At 47.7% G+C, this 23,119-nt stretch overlaps 1 protein-coding gene across 1 annotated transcript in view; it reads left to right on the forward strand.

Annotated features, from left to right (window-relative positions):
* The window catches only part of LOC109884267 (plexin-B3-like), a 203,929-nt gene that overhangs the window by 114,718 nt on the left and 66,092 nt on the right, over nt 1–23,119 (forward strand). The window contains 11 exon segments of the mRNA XM_031803673.1: nt 2,106–2,234; nt 4,831–4,931; nt 5,259–5,487; nt 9,776–9,938; nt 14,935–15,043; nt 16,152–16,263; nt 17,290–17,418; nt 17,613–17,729; nt 21,067–21,157; nt 21,309–21,481; nt 22,508–22,659. Of these exon segments, the coding sequence (XP_031659533.1) occupies nt 2,106–2,234; nt 4,831–4,931; nt 5,259–5,487; nt 9,776–9,938; nt 14,935–15,043; nt 16,152–16,263; nt 17,290–17,418; nt 17,613–17,729; nt 21,067–21,157; nt 21,309–21,481; nt 22,508–22,659 (1,505 nt within the window).

Below are 23,119 nucleotides of genomic sequence, written 5' to 3' on the forward strand. Positions count from 1 at the left end.
GCCAGGTCTCCCTAATGTTGATGTGTATGTAAATAATGATTGTATTGATGTGCCTGTGGCATGTGTAGAGCAGTCTGTCAGTGTTTTGGGCACAAGCTGTGCATCCTGGGTAAGAGGGGGATAATATGGGAGGGGTGGATCACGTGTCCACATCGCGGTGGTTTGTGTTTGTATCTAGCGCGGAGGCGTCTTACCCCGGGGCGGAAGGGGTAACAGAAGGGGAACGAATTACCCCAGCTTCTCCTAACGCAGGAGGTGTGTGTGTGTGATGTCCGAAGGCAACGCAGTAGGACATGTTCTGACTGCTGATTGGTTACTGGCCCCAGAGGGAATGCCATGTGCAGTGCATTGTGGGCCAGCACTGTGAGGAGGGTTGTGTGCCAAATGGCACCTATTCCCTACATTTCTTACCAGGGGCCCATAGGATAGTAGTGCCACGGGGGGTAGGAAAACATTTGTTACGTTATTGAGATCTGTGTATCTCCATGCAAAGCTCCTCAAATATACTGTTACAAAGGTACGGAATTACAGAATATGAAGTGTTCTAGTCAGAGATGGAAGAGGAAGTGAGACATCCAACTCCCTCGTTTTTTTTCTTCTTCTGTTTCAATAAAAGTCAATGAACTAAGTAGACCAGATCCAGCTGCTATCATATTGTTGTCTATGGGAGAGCCACCCCCTTAAGTAGACAGGAACTGGCTATTTTTTTTTCAATGCTAAAGGGGCCTGAGTGAACTATCTTAATTTATACAGCATCTTTGGTTGTAGTGTCGGGAAAACATCTGAAAACCTACTTCTTCAAAGAGTATCTTGTTTAATGCCGCAACTCTTTTCTTACTAGCACTGACTCTGCTGATAGCTACTTAATGAGGAAACACGAGCCGACTCGAGCTAGGTAACGTGAGCCGACTCTAGCTAGGTAGCGTGAGCCGACTCGAGCTAGGTAACGTGAGCCGACTCTAGCTAGGTAACGTGAGCCGACTCTAGCTAGGTAACGTGAGCCGACTCTAGCTAGGTAACGTGAGCCGACTCTAGCTAGGTAACGTGAGCCGACTCGAGCTAGGTAACGTAAGCCGACTCTAGCTAGGTAACGTGAGCCGACTCTCTAGCTAGGTAACGTGAGCCGACTCGAGCTAGGTAACGTGAGCCGACTCGAGCTAGGTAACGTGAGCCGACTCGAGCTAGGTAACGTGAGCCGACTCGAGCTAGGTAACGTGAGCCGACTCGAGCTAGGTAACGTGAGCCGACTCGAGCTAGTTAACGTGAGCCGACTCGAGCTAGTTAACGTGAGCCGACTCGAGCTAGTTAACGTGAGCCGACTCTAGCTAGGTAGCGTGAGCCGACTCGAGCTAGGTAACGTGAGCCGACTCTAGCTAGGTAACGTGAGCCGACTCGAGCTAGGTAACGTGAGCCGACTCTAGCTAGGTAACGTGAGCCGACTCTAGCTAGGTAACGTGAGCCGACTCTAGCTAGGTAACGTGAGCCGACTCTAGCTAGGTAACGTGAGCCGACTCTAGCTAGGTAACGTGAGCCGACTCGAGCTAGGTAACGTGAGCCGACTCGAGCTAGGTAACGTGAGCCGACTCGAGCTAGGTAACGTGAGCCGACTCGAGCTAGGTAACGTGAGCCGACTCGAGCTAGGTAACGTGAGCCGACTCGAGCTAGGTAACGTGAGCCGACTCGAGCTAGGTAACGTGAGCCGACTCGAGCTAGGTAACGTGAGCCGACTCGAGCTAGGTAACGTGAGCCGACTCGAGCTAGGTAACGTGAGCCGACTCTAGCTAGGTAACGTGAGCCGACTCTAGCTAGGTAACGTGAGCCGACTCGAGCTAGGTAACGTGACCTCCCACCTGGGAGGCCCTGCTCTCCTTTATGTTAAGTGTTCTACTCCACTAGTCAGCACCTCACCTAAATAGGTGTGCGTTTCTTTCCCCTCTAGATTACATCTAATGGCAACAGATTTTCACCCGAACACGCTGAGCTGAGCAGTGGGGTCCATGCCCAATGCTGAGATACACACCAACACCAGTCCATTGAGATATGACTGTGTACATGCATTTGTGTGTGAAAGAGAGAGTAAATATTGTCCTTGTTTCTCCGGTCAGGTATTTCTCCAGCCTGACACAACGGGGACGTTGTATCAGAGTGTATTGGTGGACCAGGACAGTCCAGTCAACGCTGACCTACTACTGGACCAGTCTGGACAGAATGTCTACGTCCTCACTGACGGCAAGGTAAACCTCAGTACCACTAGCTACCATAGCCCAGTGCTTTTTAGTGCAGGAGATTAGACAGTGTTTTTAGTGCAGGAGATTAGACAGTGTTTTTAGTGCAGGAGATTAGACAGTGTTTTTTAGTCCAGGAGATTAGACAATGTTTTTAGTCCAGGAGATTAGACAGTGTTTTTAGTCCAGGAGATTAGACAGTGTTTTTAGTCCTGGAGATTAGACAGTGTTTTTGGTCCAGGAGATTAGACACTGTTTTTAGTCCTGGAGATTAGGCAGTGTTTTTTAGTGCAGGAGATTAGACAATGTTTTTAGTCCAGGAGATTAGACAGTGTTTTTAGTCCAGGAGATTAGACAGTGTTTTTAGTCCAGGAGATTAGACAGTGTTTTTAGTCCAGGAGATTAGACAGTGTTTTTAGTCCAGGAGATTAGACAGTGTTTTTAGTCCAGGAGATTAGACAGTGTTTTTGGTCCAGGAGATTAGACAGTGTTTTTAGTCCAGGAGATTAGACAGTGTTTTTAGTCCAGGAGATTAGACAGTGTTTTTAGTCCTGGAGATTAGACAGTGTTTTTAGTCCAGGAGATTAGACAGTGTTTTTAGTCCAGGAGATTAGACAGTGTTTTTGGTCCAGGAGATTAGACAGTGTTTTTGGTCCAGGAGATTAGACAGTGTTTTTGGTCCAGGAGATTAGACAATGTTTTTAGTCCTGGAGATTAGACGGTGTTTTTTAGTCCTGGAGATTAGACGGTGTTTTTTAGTCCAGGAGATTAGACAGTCTTTTTGGTCCAGAAAGTCAGGAAAATATCTCTTAGTTTTGCCATTTGGAAAATGTCTCAGACTATTTTATGTATTTATTTGTGTTTTTACTTTTCTCCGAACATGGAATCCAATTTACATTAAAAAAGGATTTAAATATTTAGGAAAATACATCTCTAACTGTATTCAGGACAAATAGACCTGACCGTCTACAATGACCTGATGTCTTTTAGTTCCACCTGGATAATAGACCTGATGTCTTTTAGTTCCACCTGGATAATAGACCTGATGTCTTTTAGGTCCATGTGGATAACATACCTGATGTCTTTTAGGTCCATGTGGATAATAGACCTGATGTCTTTTAGGTCCATGTGGATAATAGACCTGATGTCTTTTAGTTCCACCTGGATAACAGACCTGATGTCTTTTAGTTCCACCCGGATAATAGACCTGATGTCTTTTAGTTCCACCCGGATAATAGACCTGATGTCTTTTAGTTCCACCCGGATAATAGACCTGATGTCTTTTAGTTCCACCTGGATAATAGACCTGATGTCTTTTAGGTCCATGTGGATAACAGACCTGATGTCTTTTAGTTCCACCCGGATAATAGACCTGATGTCTTTTAGTTCCACCCGGATAATAGACCTGATGTCTTGTAGGTCCATGTGGATAATAGACCTGATGTCTTTTAGGTCCATGTGGATAATAGACCTGATGTCTTTTAGTTCCACCTGGATAATAGACCTGATGTCTTTTAGTTCCACCCGGATAATAGACCTGATGTCTTGTAGGTCCATGTGGATAATAGACCTGATGTCTTGTAGGTCCATGTGGATAATAGACCTGATGTCTTTTAGTTCCACCCGGATAATAGACCTGATGTCTTGTAGGTCCACCTGGATAACAGACCTGATGTCTTTTAGGTCCACCTGGATAATAGACCTGATGTCTTGTAGGTCCACCTGGATAATAGACCTGATGTCTTTTAGTTCCACCTGGATAATAGACCTGATGTCTTTTAGTTCCACCTGGATAATAGACCTGATGTCTTTTAGTTCCACCTGGATAATAGACCTGATGTCTTTTAGTTCCACCTGGATAATAGACCTGATGTCTTTTAGTTCCACCTGGATAATAGACCTGATGTCTTTTAGTTCCACCTGGATAATAGACCTGATGTCTTTTAGTTCCACCTGGATAATAGACCTGATGTCTTTTAGTTCCACCTGGATAATAGACCTGTCTTTTAGTTCCACCTGGATAATAGACCTGATGTATTTTAGTTCCACCTGGATAATAGACCTGATGTCTTGTAGGTCCATGTGGATAATAGACCTGATGTCTTTTAGTTCCACCTGGATAATAGACCTGATGTCTTGTAGGTCCATGTGGATAATAGACCTGATGTCTTTTAGTTCCACCCGGATAATAGACCTGATGTCTTTTAGGTCCATGTGGATAATAGACCTGATGTCTTGTAGGTCCATGTGGATAATAGACCTGATGTCTTTTAGTTCCACCCGGATAATAGACCTGATGTCTTTTAGGTCCATGTGGATAATAGACCTGATGTCTTGTAGGTCCATGTGGATAATAGACCTGATGTCTTTTAGTTCCATGTGGATAATAGACCTGATGTCTTTTAGGTCCATGTGGATAATAGACCTGTTGTCTTGTAGGTCCATGTGGATAATAGACCTGATGTCTTTTAGTTCCATGTGGATAATAGACCTGATGTCTTTTAGGTCCATGTGGATAATAGACCTGATGTCTTTTGTCTTATCTTGACTTGACTTGAGATCTGTAGAGTTGATAATGTAGAGAACTAATCTGTCTCTCTCTCAGGTGTCCAAGGTGTCTGTATCTCAGTGTGAACAACAGCCTGACTGCCAGTCCTGTCTGTCTGTCAGAGACCCTCACTGTGGCTGGTGTGTCCTGGAGGGAAGGTACTGTACACCCACACAGAACACATTACAGCATCACCTATTTTATTGGTACCACAGTGGATAAACCAGACCAGAATACAGTCTCTGCTGTCTCCATGGTAATCTGTGTTAACAACCAGACCAGAACACAGTCTCTGCTATCTCCATGGTCATCTGTGTTAACAACCAGACCAGAACACAGTCTCTGCTGTCTCCATGGTCATCTGTGTTAACAACCAGACCAGAACACAGTTTCTGCTGTCTCCATGATAATCTGTGTTAACAACCAGACCAGAACACAGTCTCTGCTGTCTCCATGGTAATCTGTGTTTATTTTCCTTTATTCAGATGTAGTCGTCGAATGGAGTGTAGTCGTGAGGGCCAAGCCAACCACTGGCTGTGGAGCTATCAGCCTGCCAACCAGCCTGCCAACCAGCCTGCCAACCAGCCTGCCCACCAGCCTGCCAACCAGCCTGCCAACCAGCCTGCCAACCAGCCTGCCAACCAGCCTGCCAACCAGTGTGTGACTGTCCAGAGCTTGGAGCCTGCCATCCAAAGCAGAGAGGAGGAGACTCAGGTGGGTGAACTGTGGCAGTATAGTGACTCAGGTGGGTGAACTGTGGCAGTATAGTGACTCAGGTGGGTGAACTGTGGCAGTATAGTGACTCAGGTGGGTGAACTGTGGCAGTATAGTGACTCAGGTGGGTGAACTGTGGCAGTATAGTGACTCAGGTGGGGGAACTGTGGCAGTATAGTGACTCAGGTGGGGGAACTGTGGCAGTATAGTGACTCAGGTGGGGGAACTGTGGCAGTATAGTGACTCAGGTGGGGGAACTGTGGCAGTATAGTGACTCAGGTGGGGGAACTGTGGCAGTATAGTGACTCAGGTGGGTGAACTGTGGCAGTATAGTGACTCAGGTGGGTGAACTGTGGCAGTATAGTGACTCAGGTGGGGGAACTGTGGCAGTATAGTGACTCAGGTGGGGGAACTGTGGCAGTATAGTGACTCAGGTGGGGGAACTGTGGCAGTATAGTTTTATTTTTTATTTTATTTTTTATTTCACCTTTATTTAACCAGGTAGGCTAGTTGAGAACACCTTTATTTAACCAGGTAGGCTAGTTTAGAACACCTTTATTTAACCAGGTAGGCTAGTTGAGAACACCTTTATTTAACCAGGTAGGCTAGTTTAGAACACCTTTATTTAACCAGGTAGGCTAGTTGAGAACACCTTTATTTAACCAGGTAGGCTAGTTGAGAACACCTTTATTTAACCAGGTAGGCTAGTTGAGAACACCTTTATTTAACCAGGTAGGCTAGTTGAGAACACCTTTATTTAACCAGGTAGGCTAGTTGAGAACACCTTTATTTAACCAGGTAGGCTAGTTGAGAACACCTTTATTTAACCAGGTAGGCTAGTTGAGAACACCTTTATTTAACCAGGTAGGCTAGTTGAGAACACCTTTATTTAACCAGGTAGGCTAGTTGAGAACAAGTTCTCATTTGCAACTGCAACCTGCCCAAGATAAAGCATAGCAGTGTGAGCATACAACAAAGAGTTACACATGGAGTAAACAATTAACAAGTCAATAACACAGTAGAAAACAAAGGGGGGGGTCTATATACAATGTGTGCAAAAGGCATGAGGAGGTAGGCAAATAATTACAATTTTGCAGATTAACACTGGAGTGATAAATGATCAGATGGTCATGTACAGGTAGAGATATTGGTGTGCAGAAGAGCAGAAAAGTAAATAAATAAAAACAGTATGGGGATGAGGTAGGTGAAAAGGGTGGGCTATTTACCAATAGACTATGTACAGCTGCAGCGATCGGTTAGCTGCTCAGATAGCTGATGTTTGAAGTTGGTGAGGGAGATAAAAGTCTCCAACTTCAGCGATTTTTGCAATTCGTTCCAGTCACAGGCAGCAGAGTACTGGAACGAAAGGCGGCCAAATGAGGTGTTGGCTTTAGGGATGATCAGTGAGATACACCTGCTGGAGCGCGTGCTACGGATGGGTGTTGCCATCGTGACCAGTGAGCTGAGATAAGGCGGAGCTTTACCTAGCATAGACTTGTAGATGACCTGGAGCCAGTGGGTCTGGCGACGAATATGTAGCGAGGGCCAGCCGACTAGAGCATACAAGTCGCAGTGGTGGGTGGTATAAGGTGCTTTAGTGACAAAACGGATGGCACTGTGATAGACTGCATCCAGTTTGCTGAGTAGAGTGTTGGAAGCCATTTTGTAGATGACATCGCCGAAGTCGAGGATCGGTAGGATAGTCAGTTTTACTAGGGTAAGCTTGGCGGCTTGAGTGAAGGAGGCTTTGTTGCGGAATAGAAAGCCGACGCTTGATTTGATTTTCGATTGGAGATGTTTGATGTGAGTCTGGAAGGAGAGTTTGCAGTCTAGCCAGACACCTAGGTACTTATAGACGTCCACATATTCTAGGTCGGAACCATCCAGGGTGGTGATGCTAGTCGGGCATGCAGGTGCAGGCAGCGACCGGTTGAAAAGCATGCATTTGGTTTTACTAGCGTTTAAGAGCAGTTGGAGGCCACGGAAGGAGTGTTGTATGGCATTGAAGCTTGTTTGGAGGTTAGATAGCACAGTGTCCAAAGACGGGCCGAAAGTATATAGAATGGTGTCGTCTGCGTAGAGGTGGATCAGGGAATCGCCCGCAGCAAGAGCAACATCATTGATATACACAGAGAAAAGAGTCGGCCCGAGAATTGAACCCTGTGGCACCCCCATAGAGACTGCCAGAGGACCGGACAGCATGCCCTCCGATTTGACACACTGAACTCTGTCTGCAAAGTAATTGGTGAACCAGGCAAGGCAGTCATCCGAAAAACCGAGGCTACTGAGTCTGCCGATAAGAATATGGTGATTGACAGAGTCGAAAGCCTTGGCAAGGTCGATGAAGACGGCTGCACAGTACTGTCTTTTATCGATGGCGGTTATGATATCGTTTAGTACCTTGAGTGTGGCTGAGGTGCACCCATGACCGGCTCGGAAACCAGATTGCACAGCGGAGAAGGTACGGTGGGATTCGAGATGGTCAGTGACCTGTTTGTTGACTTGGCTTTCGAAGACCTTAGATAGGCAGGGCAGGATGGATATAGGTCTGTAACAGTTTGGGTCCAGGGTGTCTCCCCCTTTGAAGAGGGTGACTCAGGTGTGGTGAACTGTGGCAGTATAGTGACTCAGGTGGGGGAACTGTGGCAGCATAGTGACTCGGGTGGGTGAACTGTGGCAGTATAGTGACTCGGGTGGGGGAACTGTGGCAGTATAGTGACTCGGGTGGGGGAACTGTGGCAGTATAGTGACTCGGGTGGGGGAACTGTGGCAGTATAGTGACTCGGGTGGGGGAACTGTGGCAGCATAGTGACTCTGGTGGGTGAACTGTGGCAGCATAGTGACTCGGGTGGGGGAACTGTGGCAGTATAGTGACTCGGGTGGGGGAACTGTGGCAGTATAGTGACTCGGGTGGGGGAACTGTGGCAGTATAGTGACTCGGGTGGGGGAACTGTGGCAGCATAGTGACTCTGGTGGGTGAACTGTGGCAGCATAGTGACTCGGTGGGTGAACTGTGGCAGTATTGTGACTCGGGTGGGTGAACTGTGGCAGTATAGTGACTCGGGTGGGTGAACTGTGGCAGTATAGTGACTCGGGTGGGGGAACTGTGGCAGTATAGTGACTCGGGTGGGGGAACTGTGGCAGTATAGTGACTCGGGTGGGGGAACTGTGGCAGTATAGTGACTCGGGTGGGGGAACTGTGGCAGTATAGTGACTCGGGTGGGGAACTGTGGCAGTATAGTGACTCGGGTGGGGGAACTGTGGCAGTATAGTGACTCGGGTGGGTGAATTGTGGCAGTATAGTGACTCTGGTGGGGGAACTGTGGCAGTATAGAGACTCAGGTGGGTGAACTGTGGCAGTATAGTGACTCAGGTGGGGAACTGTGGCAGTATAGTGACTCAGGTGGGGAACTGTGGCAGTATAGTGACTCAGGTGGGTGAACTGTGGCAGTATAGTGACTCAGGTGGGTGAACTGTGGCAGTATAGTGACTCAGGTGGGGAACTGTGGCAGTATAGTGACTCAGGTGGGGGAACTGTGGCAGTATAGTGACTCAGGTGGGGGAACTGTGGCAGTATAGTGACTCAGGTGGGTGAACTGTGGCAGTATTGTGACTCAGGTGGGTGAACTGTGGCAGTATAGTGACTCAGGTGGGTGAACTGTGGCAGTATAGTGACTCAGGTGGGTGAACTGTGGCAGTATAGTGACTCAGGTGGGTGAACTGTGGCAGTATAGTGACTCGGGTGGGGGAACTGTGGCAGTATAGTGACTCGGGTGGGTGAACTGTGGCAGTATAGTGACTCGGGTGGGTGAACTGTGGCAGTATAGTGACTCTGGTGGGGGAACTGTGGCAGTATAGTGACTCTGGTGGGGGAACTGTGGCAGTATAGAGACTCAGGTGGGTGAACTGTGGCAGTATAGTGACTCAGGTGGGTGAACTGTGGCAGTATAGTGACTCAGGTGGGTGAACTGTGGCAGTATAGTATTGAATAAAGTCAGGGAACTCCAAATATTGTTCCTCTAAATGCTGTTCTTGATTCAGGAAAATCAGTGTCTCATTAAGACCTGACAAACCAGGTAACTTCTCGTCAATCAATACAACGATATATCAACTCATGCCTTGTTTTTACTAAAAATATTTATCAATAAAGTGTTATTCTGGAGTAAAAACATGGCATGAGATGATTATATAGAAACAGGTTGAGACTGACTGAGAAGAAAAAGGCCCTTTTACTTCAGGATACTCCAAACATAGTTGAGTTAAAGTTCCTTGTTGTTTCCTCTCCCAGGTTTCTCTTGTTGTGGCCCTGCTGCCCACCCTGTCAGAGGAGGAGGAGTCTCTGTTCTGCTCCTTTGGAACCCTCGCCCCTCAACCAGCTGTCGTTACGGGAACCACCATAACCTGTCAATCACCCCTGCCTGAGCTCCTCCCACCCAGCCCACCAGGAAGTGGTAAACGGACATTTTATTTAAAGTTTTATATAAAAATATATCTGTAAATATTTTCTCTTTATTTGTATATATTTGATTATTTATCCAGGTTAGTCTTGTTGAGATACAATACCATGACAGACTTAGTCCAAGACAGCCAGGTTATCACATGACTAGATTTATTTAGATCCGTTTTGAGCCATGGCCAGGTGCTTTGTGCCACACTTAGACCCACGGCCTATTGACGGCAAATACATATTGTTCTAGGTATGGATACACTACATGACCAAAAGTATGTTCTAGGTATGGATACACTACATGACCAAAAGTATGTGGACAGCTGCTCGTCGAACTTCTCATTCCAAAATCATGAGCATTAATATGGAGTTGGTCCCCCCCTTTGCTGCTATAACAGCCTCAACTCTTCTGGGAAGGCTTTGCACTAGATGTTGGAACATTGCTGCTATAACAGCCTCCACTCTTCTGGGAAGGCTTTCCACTAGATGTAGGAACATTGCTGCTATAACAGCCTCCACTCTTCTGGGAAGGCTTTCCACTAGATGTTGGAACATTGCTGCTATAACAGCCTCCACTCTTCTGGGAAGGCTTTCCACTAGATGTTGGAACATTGCTGCTATAACAGCCTCCACTCTTCTGGGAAGGCTTTCCACTAGATGTTGGAACATTACTGTAGGGACTTGCTTCCCATTCAGACAGAAGAGCATTAGTGAGGTCGGGCACTGATTTTGGGTGATTAGGCCTGGCTTGCCGTTCTGCGTTCCAATTCATCCCAAAGATGCTCGATGGGGTTGAGGTCAGGGCTTTGTGCAGGCCAGTCAAGTTCTTCCACACTGATATCGACAAACCGTTTCTGTATGGACCTCGCTTGGTGCACAGGGGCATTATCATGCTGAAACAGGAAAGGGCCATCCCCCAAACTGTTGCTACAAAGTTGGAAGGACAGAATCTTGTAGAGCGTCATTGTATGTTGTAGCGTTTAAGGTTTCCCTTCACTGGGACTAAGGGGCCCGAACCATGAAAAACAGCCCCAGACCATTATTCCTCCTCCTCCACCAAACTTTACAGTTGGCACTATGCATTGGGGCAGGTAGCGTTCTTATGGCATCTGCCTTATCCCACATTTGTCCATCGGACTGCCAGATGGTGAAGCGTGATTCATCACTCCTGAGAACCCGTTTCCACTGCTCCAGAGAACCCGTTTCCACTGCTCCAGAGAACAGGTTTCTACTGCTCCAGAGAACAGGTTTCTACTGCTCCAGAGAACAGGTTTCTACTGCTCCAGAGAACAGGTTTCCACTGCTCCAGAGAACAGGTTTCCACTGCTCCAGAGAACAGGTTTCCACTGCTCCAGAGATTACTCCCTTGGTCTTGCATGAGATGATACCCCTAACAGGGATCCTTCGATCTGTTATGTGGGTGTCTGAAGAAGGATGGTTTTATAGAGCTATTACACTGTGCGCATGAGCCACATTTGTAGTTCACCATTTGGGATAGGAGTCAAGAGTCTGAGTGGTTTCAGGGGGCAGATCTCACCAAGGTATCTCCAATATTGCAGACCACCAGTCGGAAGGCTCCTTGAAGAGGCAATTTCTTTGACTGGTTACAGAATATACCATTTATTTTTCAGGATTGATTTGGTGCAGAACTCTTCGGTTCACGCCCCTCTGATGAGGGGAGGTACACGCCCCTCTGATGAGGGGAGGTACACGCCCCTCTGATGAGGGGAGGTACACGCCCCTCTGATGAGGGGAGGTACACGCCCCTCTGATGAGGGGAGGTACACGCCCCTCTGATGAGGGGAGGTACACGCCCCTCTGATGAGGGGAGGTACACGCCCCTCTGATGCGGGAGGTACACACCCCTCTGATGAGGGGAGGTACACGCCCCTCTGATGAGGGAGGTACACGCCCCTCTGATGCGGGAGGTACACGCCCCTCTGATGAGGGGAGGTACACGCCCCTCTGATGAGGGGAGGTACACGCCCCTCTGATGAGGGAGGTACACGCCCCTCTGATGAGGGAGGTACACGCCCCTCTGATGAGGGAGGTACACGCCCCTCTGATGAGGGAGGTACACGCCCCTCTGATGCGGGAGGTACACGCCCCTCTGATGAGGGGAGGTACACGCCCCTCTGATGAGGGAGGTACACGCCCCTCTGATGCGGGAGGTACACGCCCCTCTGATGAGGGGAGGTACACGCCCCTCTGATGAGGGGAGGTACACGCCCCTCTGATGAGGGAGGTACACGCCCCTCTGATGAGGGAGGTACACGCCCCTCTGATGCGGGAGCACACGCCCCTCTGATGAGGGAGGTACACGCCCCTCTGATGCGGGAGGTACACGCCCCTCTGATGCGGGAGGTACACGCCCCTCTGATGCGGGAGGTACACGCCCCTCTGATGCGGGAGGTACACGCCCCTCTGATGCGGGAGGTACACGCCCCTCTGATGCGGGAGGTACACGCCCCTCTGATGCGGGAGGTACACGCCCCTCTGATGCGGGAGGTACACGCCCCTCTGATGCGGGAGGTACACGCCCCTCTGATGCGGGAGGTACACGCCCCTCTGATGCGGGAGGTACACGCCCCTCTGATGCGGGAGGTACACGCCCCTCTGATGCGGGAGGTACACGCCCCTCTGATGCGGGAGGTACACGCCCCTCTGATGCGGGAGGTACACGCCCCTCTGATGCGGGAGGTACACGCCCCTCTGATGCGGGAGGTACACGCCCCTCTGATGCGGGAGGTACACGCCCCTCTGTGTACAGTAGCCCTATTATAAAGAGAACTGGGATTGTTATTCATTCTTTAACGTTATTTGTTTCTGTCCAGCATCGAGGGTCTGGGGTTGTTACTAAGTCCCCATAATAGCAAAGCAAAAACACGTTGTAGACATTTTTTGCCAAGGTATTTTAAAAATAATTCAGAGACTTGTCCCGAAGCCCCTCCTGTGTTGTCTTGGCTGTGTGCTTAGGGTCATTGTCCTGATGGAAGGTGAACCTTCACCCCAGTCTGAGGTCCTGAGCGCTCTGGAGCAGGTTTTCATTAAGGATCTCTCTGCACTTTGCTCCGCTCATATTTCCCTGGATCCTGACTAGTCTCCCAGTCCCTGCTGCTGAAAAACATCCCCACAGAATGATGCTGCCACCACCACCATGCTTCACCTTAGGGATGGTGCCAGGTTTCCTCCAGACGTGACACTTGGCATTCAGGTCAAACAGTTCAATCTTGGTTTCATCAGACCAGAGAATCTTGTTTCTCGTGGTCGGAGAGTCGTGACAGCGGGCTGCCATGTGCCTTTTACTGAGGAGCAGCTTCCGTCTGGCCACTCTACCATAAATGCCTGATTGGTGAAGAGCTGCAGAGATGGTTGTCCTTCTGGAAGGTTCTCCCATCTCCACAGAGGAAGTCTAGATCTCTGCCAGAGTGAACATTGGGTTCTTGGTCACCCCGATTGTTCAGTTTGGCCGAGCGGCCAGCTCTAGGAACCTAGAGTCTTGGTGGTTCCAAACTTCTTCCATTTAAGAATGATGGAGGCCATTGTGTTCTTGGGGACCTTCAATGCTGCAGAAATGTTTTGGTCCCTTCCCCAGATCTCAGCCTCGACACAATCCTGTCTCGGAGCTCTACGGACAATTCCTTCAACCTTATGGCTTCGTTTTTGCTCTGACATGCACTGTCAACTGTGGGACCTTATATAGACAGGTGTGTGCCTTTCCAAATCATGTCCAATCAATTGAATTTACCACAGGTGGACTACGATCAAGTTGTAGAAACATCTCAAGGATGATCAATGGAAACAGGATGCACCTGAACGCAATTTCAAGTCTCACAGCGAAGGGTCTGAATACTGATGTAAATAAGGTGTTTTTAAAATGTATTTTTAATACATTTGCTCAATTTTCTGAACCTATTTTCGCTTCGTCATTATGGGGTATTGTGTGTAGATTGCATTCAATCCATTTTTAGAATAAGGCTGTAACGTAACAAAATGTGGAAAAGGTTTCTGAATGTTAACGTGTCTCCTGTCCCTGTAGACCACGTGTCCCTGTTCTGAATGTTAACGTGTCCCTGTTCTGAATGTTAGCGTGTCTCCTGTCCCTGTAGACCACGTGTCCCTGTTCTGAATGTCAACGTGTCTCCTGTCCCTGTAGACCACGTGTCCCTGTTCTGAATGTTAACGTGTCTCCTGTCCCTGTAGACCACGTGTCCCTGTTCTGAATGTTAACGTGTCCCTGTTCTGAATGTCAACGTGTCTCCTGTCCCTGTAGACCACGTGTCCCTGTTCTGAATGTCAACGTGTCTCCTGTCCCTGTAGACCACGTGTCCCTGTTCTGAATGTTAACGTGTCTCCTGTCCCTGTAGACCACGTGTCCCTGTTCTGAATGTTAACGTGTCCCTGTTCTGAATGTTAGCGTGTCTCCTGTCCCTGTACACCACGTGTCCCTGTTCTGAATGTTAGCGTGTCTCCTGTCCCTGTACACCACGTGTCCCTGTTCTGAATGTTAGCGTGTCTCCTGTCCCTGTACACCACGTGTCCCTGTTCTGAATGTTAGCTTGTCTCCTGTCCCTGTACACCACGTGTCCCTGTTCTGAATGTCAACGTGTCACCTGTCCCTGTAGACCACGTGTCCCTGTTCTGAATGTCAACGTGTCTCCTGTCCCTGTAGACCACGTGTCCCTGTTCTGAATGTTAACGTGTCCCTGTTCTGAATGTTAACGTGTCCCTGTTCTGAATGTTAGCGTGTCTCCTGTCCCTGTAGACCACGTGTCCCTGTTCTGAATGTCAACGTGTCTCCTGTCCCTGTAGACCACGTGTCCCTGTTCTGAATGTCAACGTGTCTCCTGTCCCTGTAGACCACGTGTCCCTGTTCTGAATGTCAACGTGTCTCCTGTCCCTGTAGACCACGTGTCCCTGTTCTGAATGTCAACGTGTCTCCTGTCCCTGTAGACCACGTGTCCCTGTTCTGAATGTTAACGTGTCTCCTGTCCCTGTAGACCACGTGTCCCTGCGTGTGTCTGTGATGTTCAGAGACGTGGCCATCTCTAGCAGTGACATCATCTTCTACGACTGTCGAGCTGTGGGGCGACTCAACATCACCTCCCCGTAAGAGATACACACACCGTACACACACACACCGTACACACACCGTACACACACACACCGTATACACACACACACACACACACCGTACACACACACCGTACACACCGTACACACACACACCGTACACACCGTACACACACACACCGTACACACCGTACACACACACACCGTACACACACACACACACACACACACACGTGTTGTTATAGGGTCTATGTGTTGTGTTGTTGATATAGGGCAATGTGTTGTGTTGTTGTTGATATAGGGCAATGTGTTGTTGTTGATATAGGGCAATGTGTTGTTGTTGATATAGGGCAATGTGTTGTGTTGTTGATATAGGGCAATGTGTTGTGTTGTTGATATAGGGACAATGTGTTGTGTTGTTGTTGATATAGGGTCAATGTGTTGTGTTGTTGATATAGGGTCAATGTGTTGTGTTGTTGTTGATATAGGGCAATGTGTTGTTGATATAGGGCAATGTGTTGTTGTTGATATAGGGCAATGTGTTGTTGTTGATATAGGGCAATGTGTTGTTGTTGATATAGGGCAATGTGTTGTTGTTGATATAGGGCAATGTGTTGTTGTTGATATAGGGCAATGTGTTGTTGTTGATATAGGGCAATGTGTTGTTGTTGATATAGGGCAATGTGTTGTTGTTGATATAGGGCAATGTGTTGTTGTTGATATAGGGCAATGTGTTGTTGTTGATATAGGGCAATGTGTTGTTGTTGATATAGGGCAATGTGTTGTTGTTGATATAGGGCAATGTGTTGTTGTTGATATAGGGCAATGTGTTGTTGTTGATATAGGGCAATGTGCTGACATGAAAAACAATCACCTTTTCAAGATGTATAACCTTTTTTTTTAAACAGAAATACTGGCGGTATATTGCGTTTTGCATGATATGTTAGACCCCATACAGTATCTAAATCTGTATATTAGACCCCATACAGTATCTAAATCTGTATATTAGACCCCATACAGTATCTAAATCTGTATATTAGACTCCATACAGTATCTAAATCTGTATATTAGACCCCATACAGTATCTAAATATGTATATTAGACCCCATACAGTATCTAAATCCATATGTCTCTCTGTGTTTAGGTGTATGGCGTGTGTGGGCAGTGTGTGGCCATGCAACTGGTGTGTCCTGGGTGGGCTGTGTACCCACGACAACAGCAGCTGTCCCAGGCAGCACACCATACACAACTCACTGGTAAGACATCTACCAGGCCTTAGTAACAACCCCTAAGGCCTGTCTACCAGGCCATAGTAACAACCCCAGACCCTATCCACCAGGCCTTAGTAACAACCCCAGACCCTCTCTACCAGGCCTTAGTAACAACCCCAGACCCTCTCTACCAGGCCTTAGTAACAACCCCAGACCCTATCTACCAGGCCTTAGTAACAACCCCAGACCCTATCTACCAGGCCTTAGTAACAACCCCAGACCCTGTCTACCTGGCCTTAGTAACAACCCCAGACCCTATCTACCAGGCCTTAGTAACAACCCCAGACCCTCTCTGCCAGGCCTTAGTAACAACCCCATCTACCAGGCCTTAGTAACAACCCCAGACCCTCTCTACCAGGCCTTAGTAACAACCCCAGACCCTATCCACCAGGCCTTAGTAACAACCCCAGACCCTCTCTACCAGGCCTTAGTAACAACCCCAGACCCTCTCTACCAGGCCTTAGTAACAACCCCAGAACCTCTCTACCAGGCCTTAGTAACAACCCCAGACCCTCTCTACCAGGCCTTAGTAACAACCCCAGACCCTCTCTACCAGGCCTTAGTAACAACCCCAGACCCTATCCACCAGGCCTTAGTAACAACCCCAGACCCTATCCACCAGGCCTTAGTAACAACCCCAGACCCTATCCACCAGGCCTTAGTAACAACCCCAGACCCTCTCTACCAGGCCTTAGTAACAACCCCAGACCCTATCCACCAGGCCTTAGTAACAACCCCAGACCCTATCCACCAGGCCTTAGTAACAACCCCAGACCCTCTCTACCAGGCCTTAGTAACAACCCCAGACCCTATCCACCAGGCCTTAGTAACAACCCCAGACCCTATCCACCAGGCCTTAGTAACAACCCCAGACCCTATCCACCAGGCCTTAGTAACACCTCTGTCCTCTCTGCACTTTGACTGAACATTGATTGTTGTTTTCTACACACAGCCTCTCCTTCTCTCCATTTTGTGCCGTTCCAATATAATATTCCCCCCTGCCACCACTAGGGGCAGCAGTTGGAGCCGCGGGGTGCAGACTCGTGTCCCTTTGTGTGGGCTCTACAGAGTTCTCCTCTGGTCCCCATGGGCTTCCTGTCCCCTCTGACCCTACTGGGCAGGAACCTGGACGGGTTTCAGGTATGTTTTTACTTTACATGTCGACAAACATAACGCCACATTCAGGGTTTATAAGGTGATCAATAAATATGTTCATGAAACATTTAGAATAATCTGTACTGTCTGGTTTATCTAGGGGGGTTTACTGAAACATTTAGAATAATCTGTACTGTCTGGTTTATCTGAGACAGAGACAGGTGTGTTGTCATCTTCAGGGTGAGGAACAGTATACCTGTGTGGTGGTCGTTGTGGGGGAGGAGCTTAAACTGAACGCCATTCTGAAGAAAGACCCAGAAACCAAGGTCACCACCTTTACATGCTCTGTCCACCAGGTATTTAAACACAAACCCTGACACACACACACACACATTTAAACACAAACCCTGACACACACACACACACACACACACACACACACACACACACACACACATTTAAACACAAACCCTGACACACACACACACACACATTTAAACACAAACCCTGACACACACACACACACACACACACATTTAAACACAAACCCTGACACACACACATTTAAACACAAACCCTGACACACACACACACTTCTTATTGATCCCTTCGCTCGCCAATCCTGTTAACGGGATTGATTTGACAACACCCAGTGAAACACCCAAATTCAAAACAGAAATACTCATAATAATAATTCATAAATCAAGTGTTAAACATGGGTTTAAAGATGAACTTTTTGTTAATCCAGCCACAGTGTCAGATTTTCAAAAAGGCTTTACGGCGAAAGCCAACCGTGCTGTTATCTGAGGACAGCACCCCATCAAACAAACACATGACAATTATATTTCAACCCGCCAGGCTCGACACAAAACTCAGAAATAACGTGCCTTTCCTTTGAAGATCTTCATTTGACACTCCAATATGTCCCATAAACATCATAAATGGTCGTTTTGTTCGATAAATTCTGTTGTTATATCGCGTGTGATTCAGAAAATACACCGGTTCCAACTCACACAACATGACTACACATTATCTAATAAGTTATAAATAATACACTGTGTTCAATACTGGACGAAAATAAAGTGGAGCGAGCTTTCAGGTCGCGCGCCCCAACCACAACAGTACACTTGGCTTGACACTCAGACTGGACAGCCCTACTTCTTCATTTCTCAAAGGAAAAACATCAACCCATTTCTAAAGACTGTTGACATCTAGTGGAAGTGATAGGAACTGCAATCAACTGCCTTAGAAATCTAGATCCACAAAGAAACTCCATTGAAAAGAGAGTGACCCCCAAAACAAATCCTGGATGGTTTGTCCTCGGTGTTTCACCTGCCAAATAAGTTCTGTTATACTCACAGACATAATTTCAACAGTTTTAGAAACTGTTTTTTCCTTCCAAATCTACCAATTATATGCATATCCTAGCTTCTGGGCCTGAGTAGCAGGCAGTTTACTTTGGGCACGTTTTTCATCCGGACATGAAAATACTGCCCCCCTAGCCTTAAGAAGTTTTTAAAAACAAAACTATGACACAAAACTATGAAATAACACACATGGAATCATGTAGTGAACAAATCAAAATGTATTTTATATTTGAAATATTTCAAATCGCCCCCCTTTTCCTTGATGCACACTCTTGTCTCAACGAGCTTAATGTAGTAGTCACCTGGAATGCATTTCAATTAACAGGTGTGCCTTGTTAAAAGTACATTTATTTGTTTGAGCCAATCAGTTGTGTTGTGACAAGGTAGGGGGGTAAACAGAAGATATCCCTATTTGGTAAAAGACCAAGTCCATATTATGGCAAGAAGAGCTCAAATAAGCAAAGAGAAATGACAGTCCATCATTACTTTAAGACGTGAAGGTCAGTCAATCCAGAACATTTTAAGAACTTTGAAAGTTTCAAGTGCAGTCGCTAAAACCATCAAGCGCTATGATGAAACTGGCTCTCATGAGGACCACCACAGGAAAGGAAGACCCAGAGTTACCTCTGCTGCAGAGGATAAGTTCATTAGAGTTACCTGTCTCTCATGAGGACCGCCACAGGAAAGGAAGACCCAGAGTTACCTCTGCTGCAGAGGATAAGTTCAATAGAGTTACCTGTCTCTCGTGAGGACCGCCACAGGAATGGAAGACCCAGAGTTACCTCTGCTGTAGAGGATAAATTCATTAGAGTTACCAGCCTCAGAAATTGCAGCCCAAATAAATGCTTCAGAGTTCAAGTAACAGACACATTTCAACATCAACTGTTCAGAGGAGACTGAGTGAATCAGTCCTTCATGGTCGAATTACTGCAAAGAAACAACTACTAAGGGACACCAATAAGAAGAAGAGACTTGCTTGGGCCAAGAAACACGAGCAATGGACATTAGACCAGTGGAAATGTGTCCTGATGAGTACAAATTTGAGATTTTTTGTTCCAACCGCCGTGTTTTTAAACGGATGATCTCCGCATGTGTGGTTCCCACCGTGAAGCATGGAGGAGGAGGTGTGATGGTGTGGGGGTGCTTTACTGGTGACACTGTCTGTGATTTATTTAGGATTCAAGGCACACTTAACGAGCATAGCTACAACAGCATTCTGCAGCGATACACCATCCCATCTGGTTTGCACTTTGTGGGACTGTCATTTGTTTTTCAACAGGACAATGACCCAACACACCTCCAGGCTGTGTAAGGGCTATTTGACCAAGAAGGAGAGGGATGGAGTGCTGTATCAGATGACCTGGCCTCCACAATCCCCCGACCTCAACCCAATCGAGATTGAGTTGGACCGCAGAGTGAAGGAAAAGCAACCAACAAGTGCTCAGAATATGTGGGAACTCCTTCAAGATTGTTGGAAAAGCATTCCAAGTTAAGCTGGTTGAGAGAACGACAAGTGTGCAAAGCTGTCATCAAGGCAAAGGGTGGCTACTTTGAAGAATCTCAAATATAAAACATATTTTGATTTGTTTAACCCTTTTTTTTATATTACTACATGATGCCATTTGTGTCATTTCCTAGTTTTGATGTCTTCACTATAATTCTATTATTCTAGAAAATAGTAAAAAAACAGACAAACCGTTGAATCAGTAGCTGTTCTAAAACATTTGACTTGTATATTTAAACTCTAACAAACATACATATATTTAAACATAATCCCTTACATACTTTTAATAATCTGAGCATTCCACTACAGTACAAATATAGTATGACTAACAATAATAACCTCTCTGCCGGCCCCTCTCTGCCCTCCCTTCTCTGCCCTCCCTTCTCTGCCCTCCCTTCTCTGCCCTCCCCTCTCTGCCGGCCCCTCTCTGCCCTCCCTTCTCTGCCCTCCCCTCTCTGCCGGCCCCTCTCTGCCCTCCCTTCTCTGCCCTCCCCTCTCTGCCCTCCCCTCTCTGCCCTCCCCTCTCTGCCGGCCCCTCTCTGCCGGCCCCTCTCTGCCCTCCCCTCTCTGCCGGCCCCTCTCTGCCCTCCCCTCTCTGCCCTCCCCTCTCTGCCGGCCCCTCTCTGCCCTCCCCTCTCTGCCGGCCCCTCTCTGCCCTCCCCTCCTTTCCCTCCCCTCTCTGCCGGCCCCTCTCTGCCCTCCCCTCTCTGCCGGCCCCTCTCTGCCCTCCCCTCTCTGCCCTCCCCTCTCTGCCCGCCCCTCTCTGCCCTCCCCTCTCTGCCCTCCCCTCTCTGCCCTCCCCTCTCTGCCCTCCCCTCTCAGTTCCAGTACCCTTTGAAACATTTGGAGTACTCTGCTCCCATCTATCTGCGAAGAGGTTTCCATCGCATCGACTCTGCTCCCGACCTCAGACGTGAGACGTCTCTGTTGAATTCTATACTGTGTTCCATTCACTGCTATCACTTGAGAATGAAGAAAATGTATATTTCTTGGAGTACAATTTCAATTGGAATTAAAAGATACTTTGACATTGGATGTAACTGGTGTGTTGTGTTGTCCCACAGTGCAGCTATATGACTGTTCAGTGGGCCAGTCTGACTGTAGCCAGTGCAGAGCGGTGTCTTCAGGGTACGGCTGTGTCTGGTGTGGTGGAGAGACACCAGGCTGTGTCTACAATCTCTCCTGTACCAGCTCACCTGGGCCCGCTGACACCTGTCCCTCGCCTCAGATCACACAGGTACACACACATCGCTCTGAACATCACTGTCCTGTACCTGGGTTTATAAAGGGTCTCAGAGAAGAAGCGTTGTTCTGGAATCAGGTTCATTAGGATCTGAGATGCTTTGTGAATATATATCTTCTAATGAAGATTTTAGTGACAAAAACAACATTGAGACTTTAGTGATACAAAAACAACATTGAGACTTTAGTGACAAAAACAACATTGAGACTTTAGTGATACAAAAACAACATTGAGACTTTAGTGATACAAAAACAACATTGAGACTTTAGTGATACAAAAACAACATTGAGACTTTAGTGATACAAAAACAATGTTTTGACAGAAGTGTGTTCAACTCCTATAGCATGTTGTTTTTGGATATTAGTAAAGCCCTTCTCCGGTTCTGTCCTCTCCTGTCCTCTCTTCTCCTGTTCTGTCCTCTCCTGTCCTCTCTTCTCCTGTTCTGTCCTCTCCTGTCCTCTCTTCTCCTGTTCTGTCCTCTCCTGTCCTCTCTTCTCCTGTTCTGTCCTCTCCTGTTTTGTTCTGTCCTCTCCTGTTCTGTCCTCTCTTGTCCTCTCTTGTCCTCTCCTGTCCTCTCCTGTTCTGTCCTCTCCTGTCCTCTCCTGTTCTGTCCTCTCCTGTTCTCTCTTGTCCTGATCTGTCCTCTCCTGATCTGTCCTCTCCTGTTCTGTCCTCTCTTGTCCTGTCTTGTCCTCTCCTGATCTGTCCTCTCTTGTCCTGTCTTGTCCTCTCCTGGTCTGTCCTCTCCTGGTCTGTCCTCTCCTGGTCTGTCCTCTCCTGTCCTCTCCTGTTCTGTCCTCTCCTGTTCTCTCTTGTCCTGATCTGTCCTCTCCTGATCTGTCCTCTCCTGTTCTGTCCTCTCTTGTCCTGTCTTGTCCTCTCCTGATCTGTCCTCTCTTGTCCTGTCTTGTCCTCTCCTGGTCTGTCCTCTCCTGGTATGTCCTCTCCTGGTCTGTCCTCTCCTGGTCTGTCCTGTTCTATCCTGTTTTATCCTGTTCTGTCCCGTTTTGTCCCTGTCAGATCCAGCCAGTGACTGGTCCGGTGGAGGGTGGTGTTCTGATCACCATCCGTGGGTCCAACCTGGGGATGCAGTACCAGGACATCCAGGGAGGAGTGACTGTAGCTGGGGTCAGCTGTCTGCCTCAGTCCCATGGATACCTCATCTCTACCAGGTAATTACACTATGTGTGTCTGTCTGTCTGTCTGTCCTGTCTGTCAAGTTGAGGTCCCCATTTAGCTGTTCTTCCTGACGTCGTCACTTTCCACATAAACGATCAATTGAACGTTAAAAACCATTGTGTCAAAGGATCCAACTTTCAAAACAAGTCCTTTTTGGCTAGCCACAACAGTCGACTAGCTAGCTAGACACAACAGTCGACTAGCTAGCTAGACACAACAGTCGACGAGCTAGCTAGACACAACAGTCGACGAGCTAGCTAGACACAACAGTCGACGAGCTAGCTAGACACAACAGTCGACGAGCTAGCTAGACACAACAGTCGACGAGCTAGCTAGGCACAACAGTCGACGAGCTAGCTAGACACAACAGTCGACGAGCTAGCTAGACACAACAGTCGACGAGCTAGCTAGACACAACAGTCGACGAGCTAGCTAGACACAACAGTCGACGAG

This window comes from Oncorhynchus kisutch, linkage group LG24 (genome assembly GCF_002021735.2).
Source record: "Oncorhynchus kisutch isolate 150728-3 linkage group LG24, Okis_V2, whole genome shotgun sequence".
Classification (NCBI taxonomy): Eukaryota; Metazoa; Chordata; class Actinopteri; order Salmoniformes; family Salmonidae; genus Oncorhynchus; species Oncorhynchus kisutch.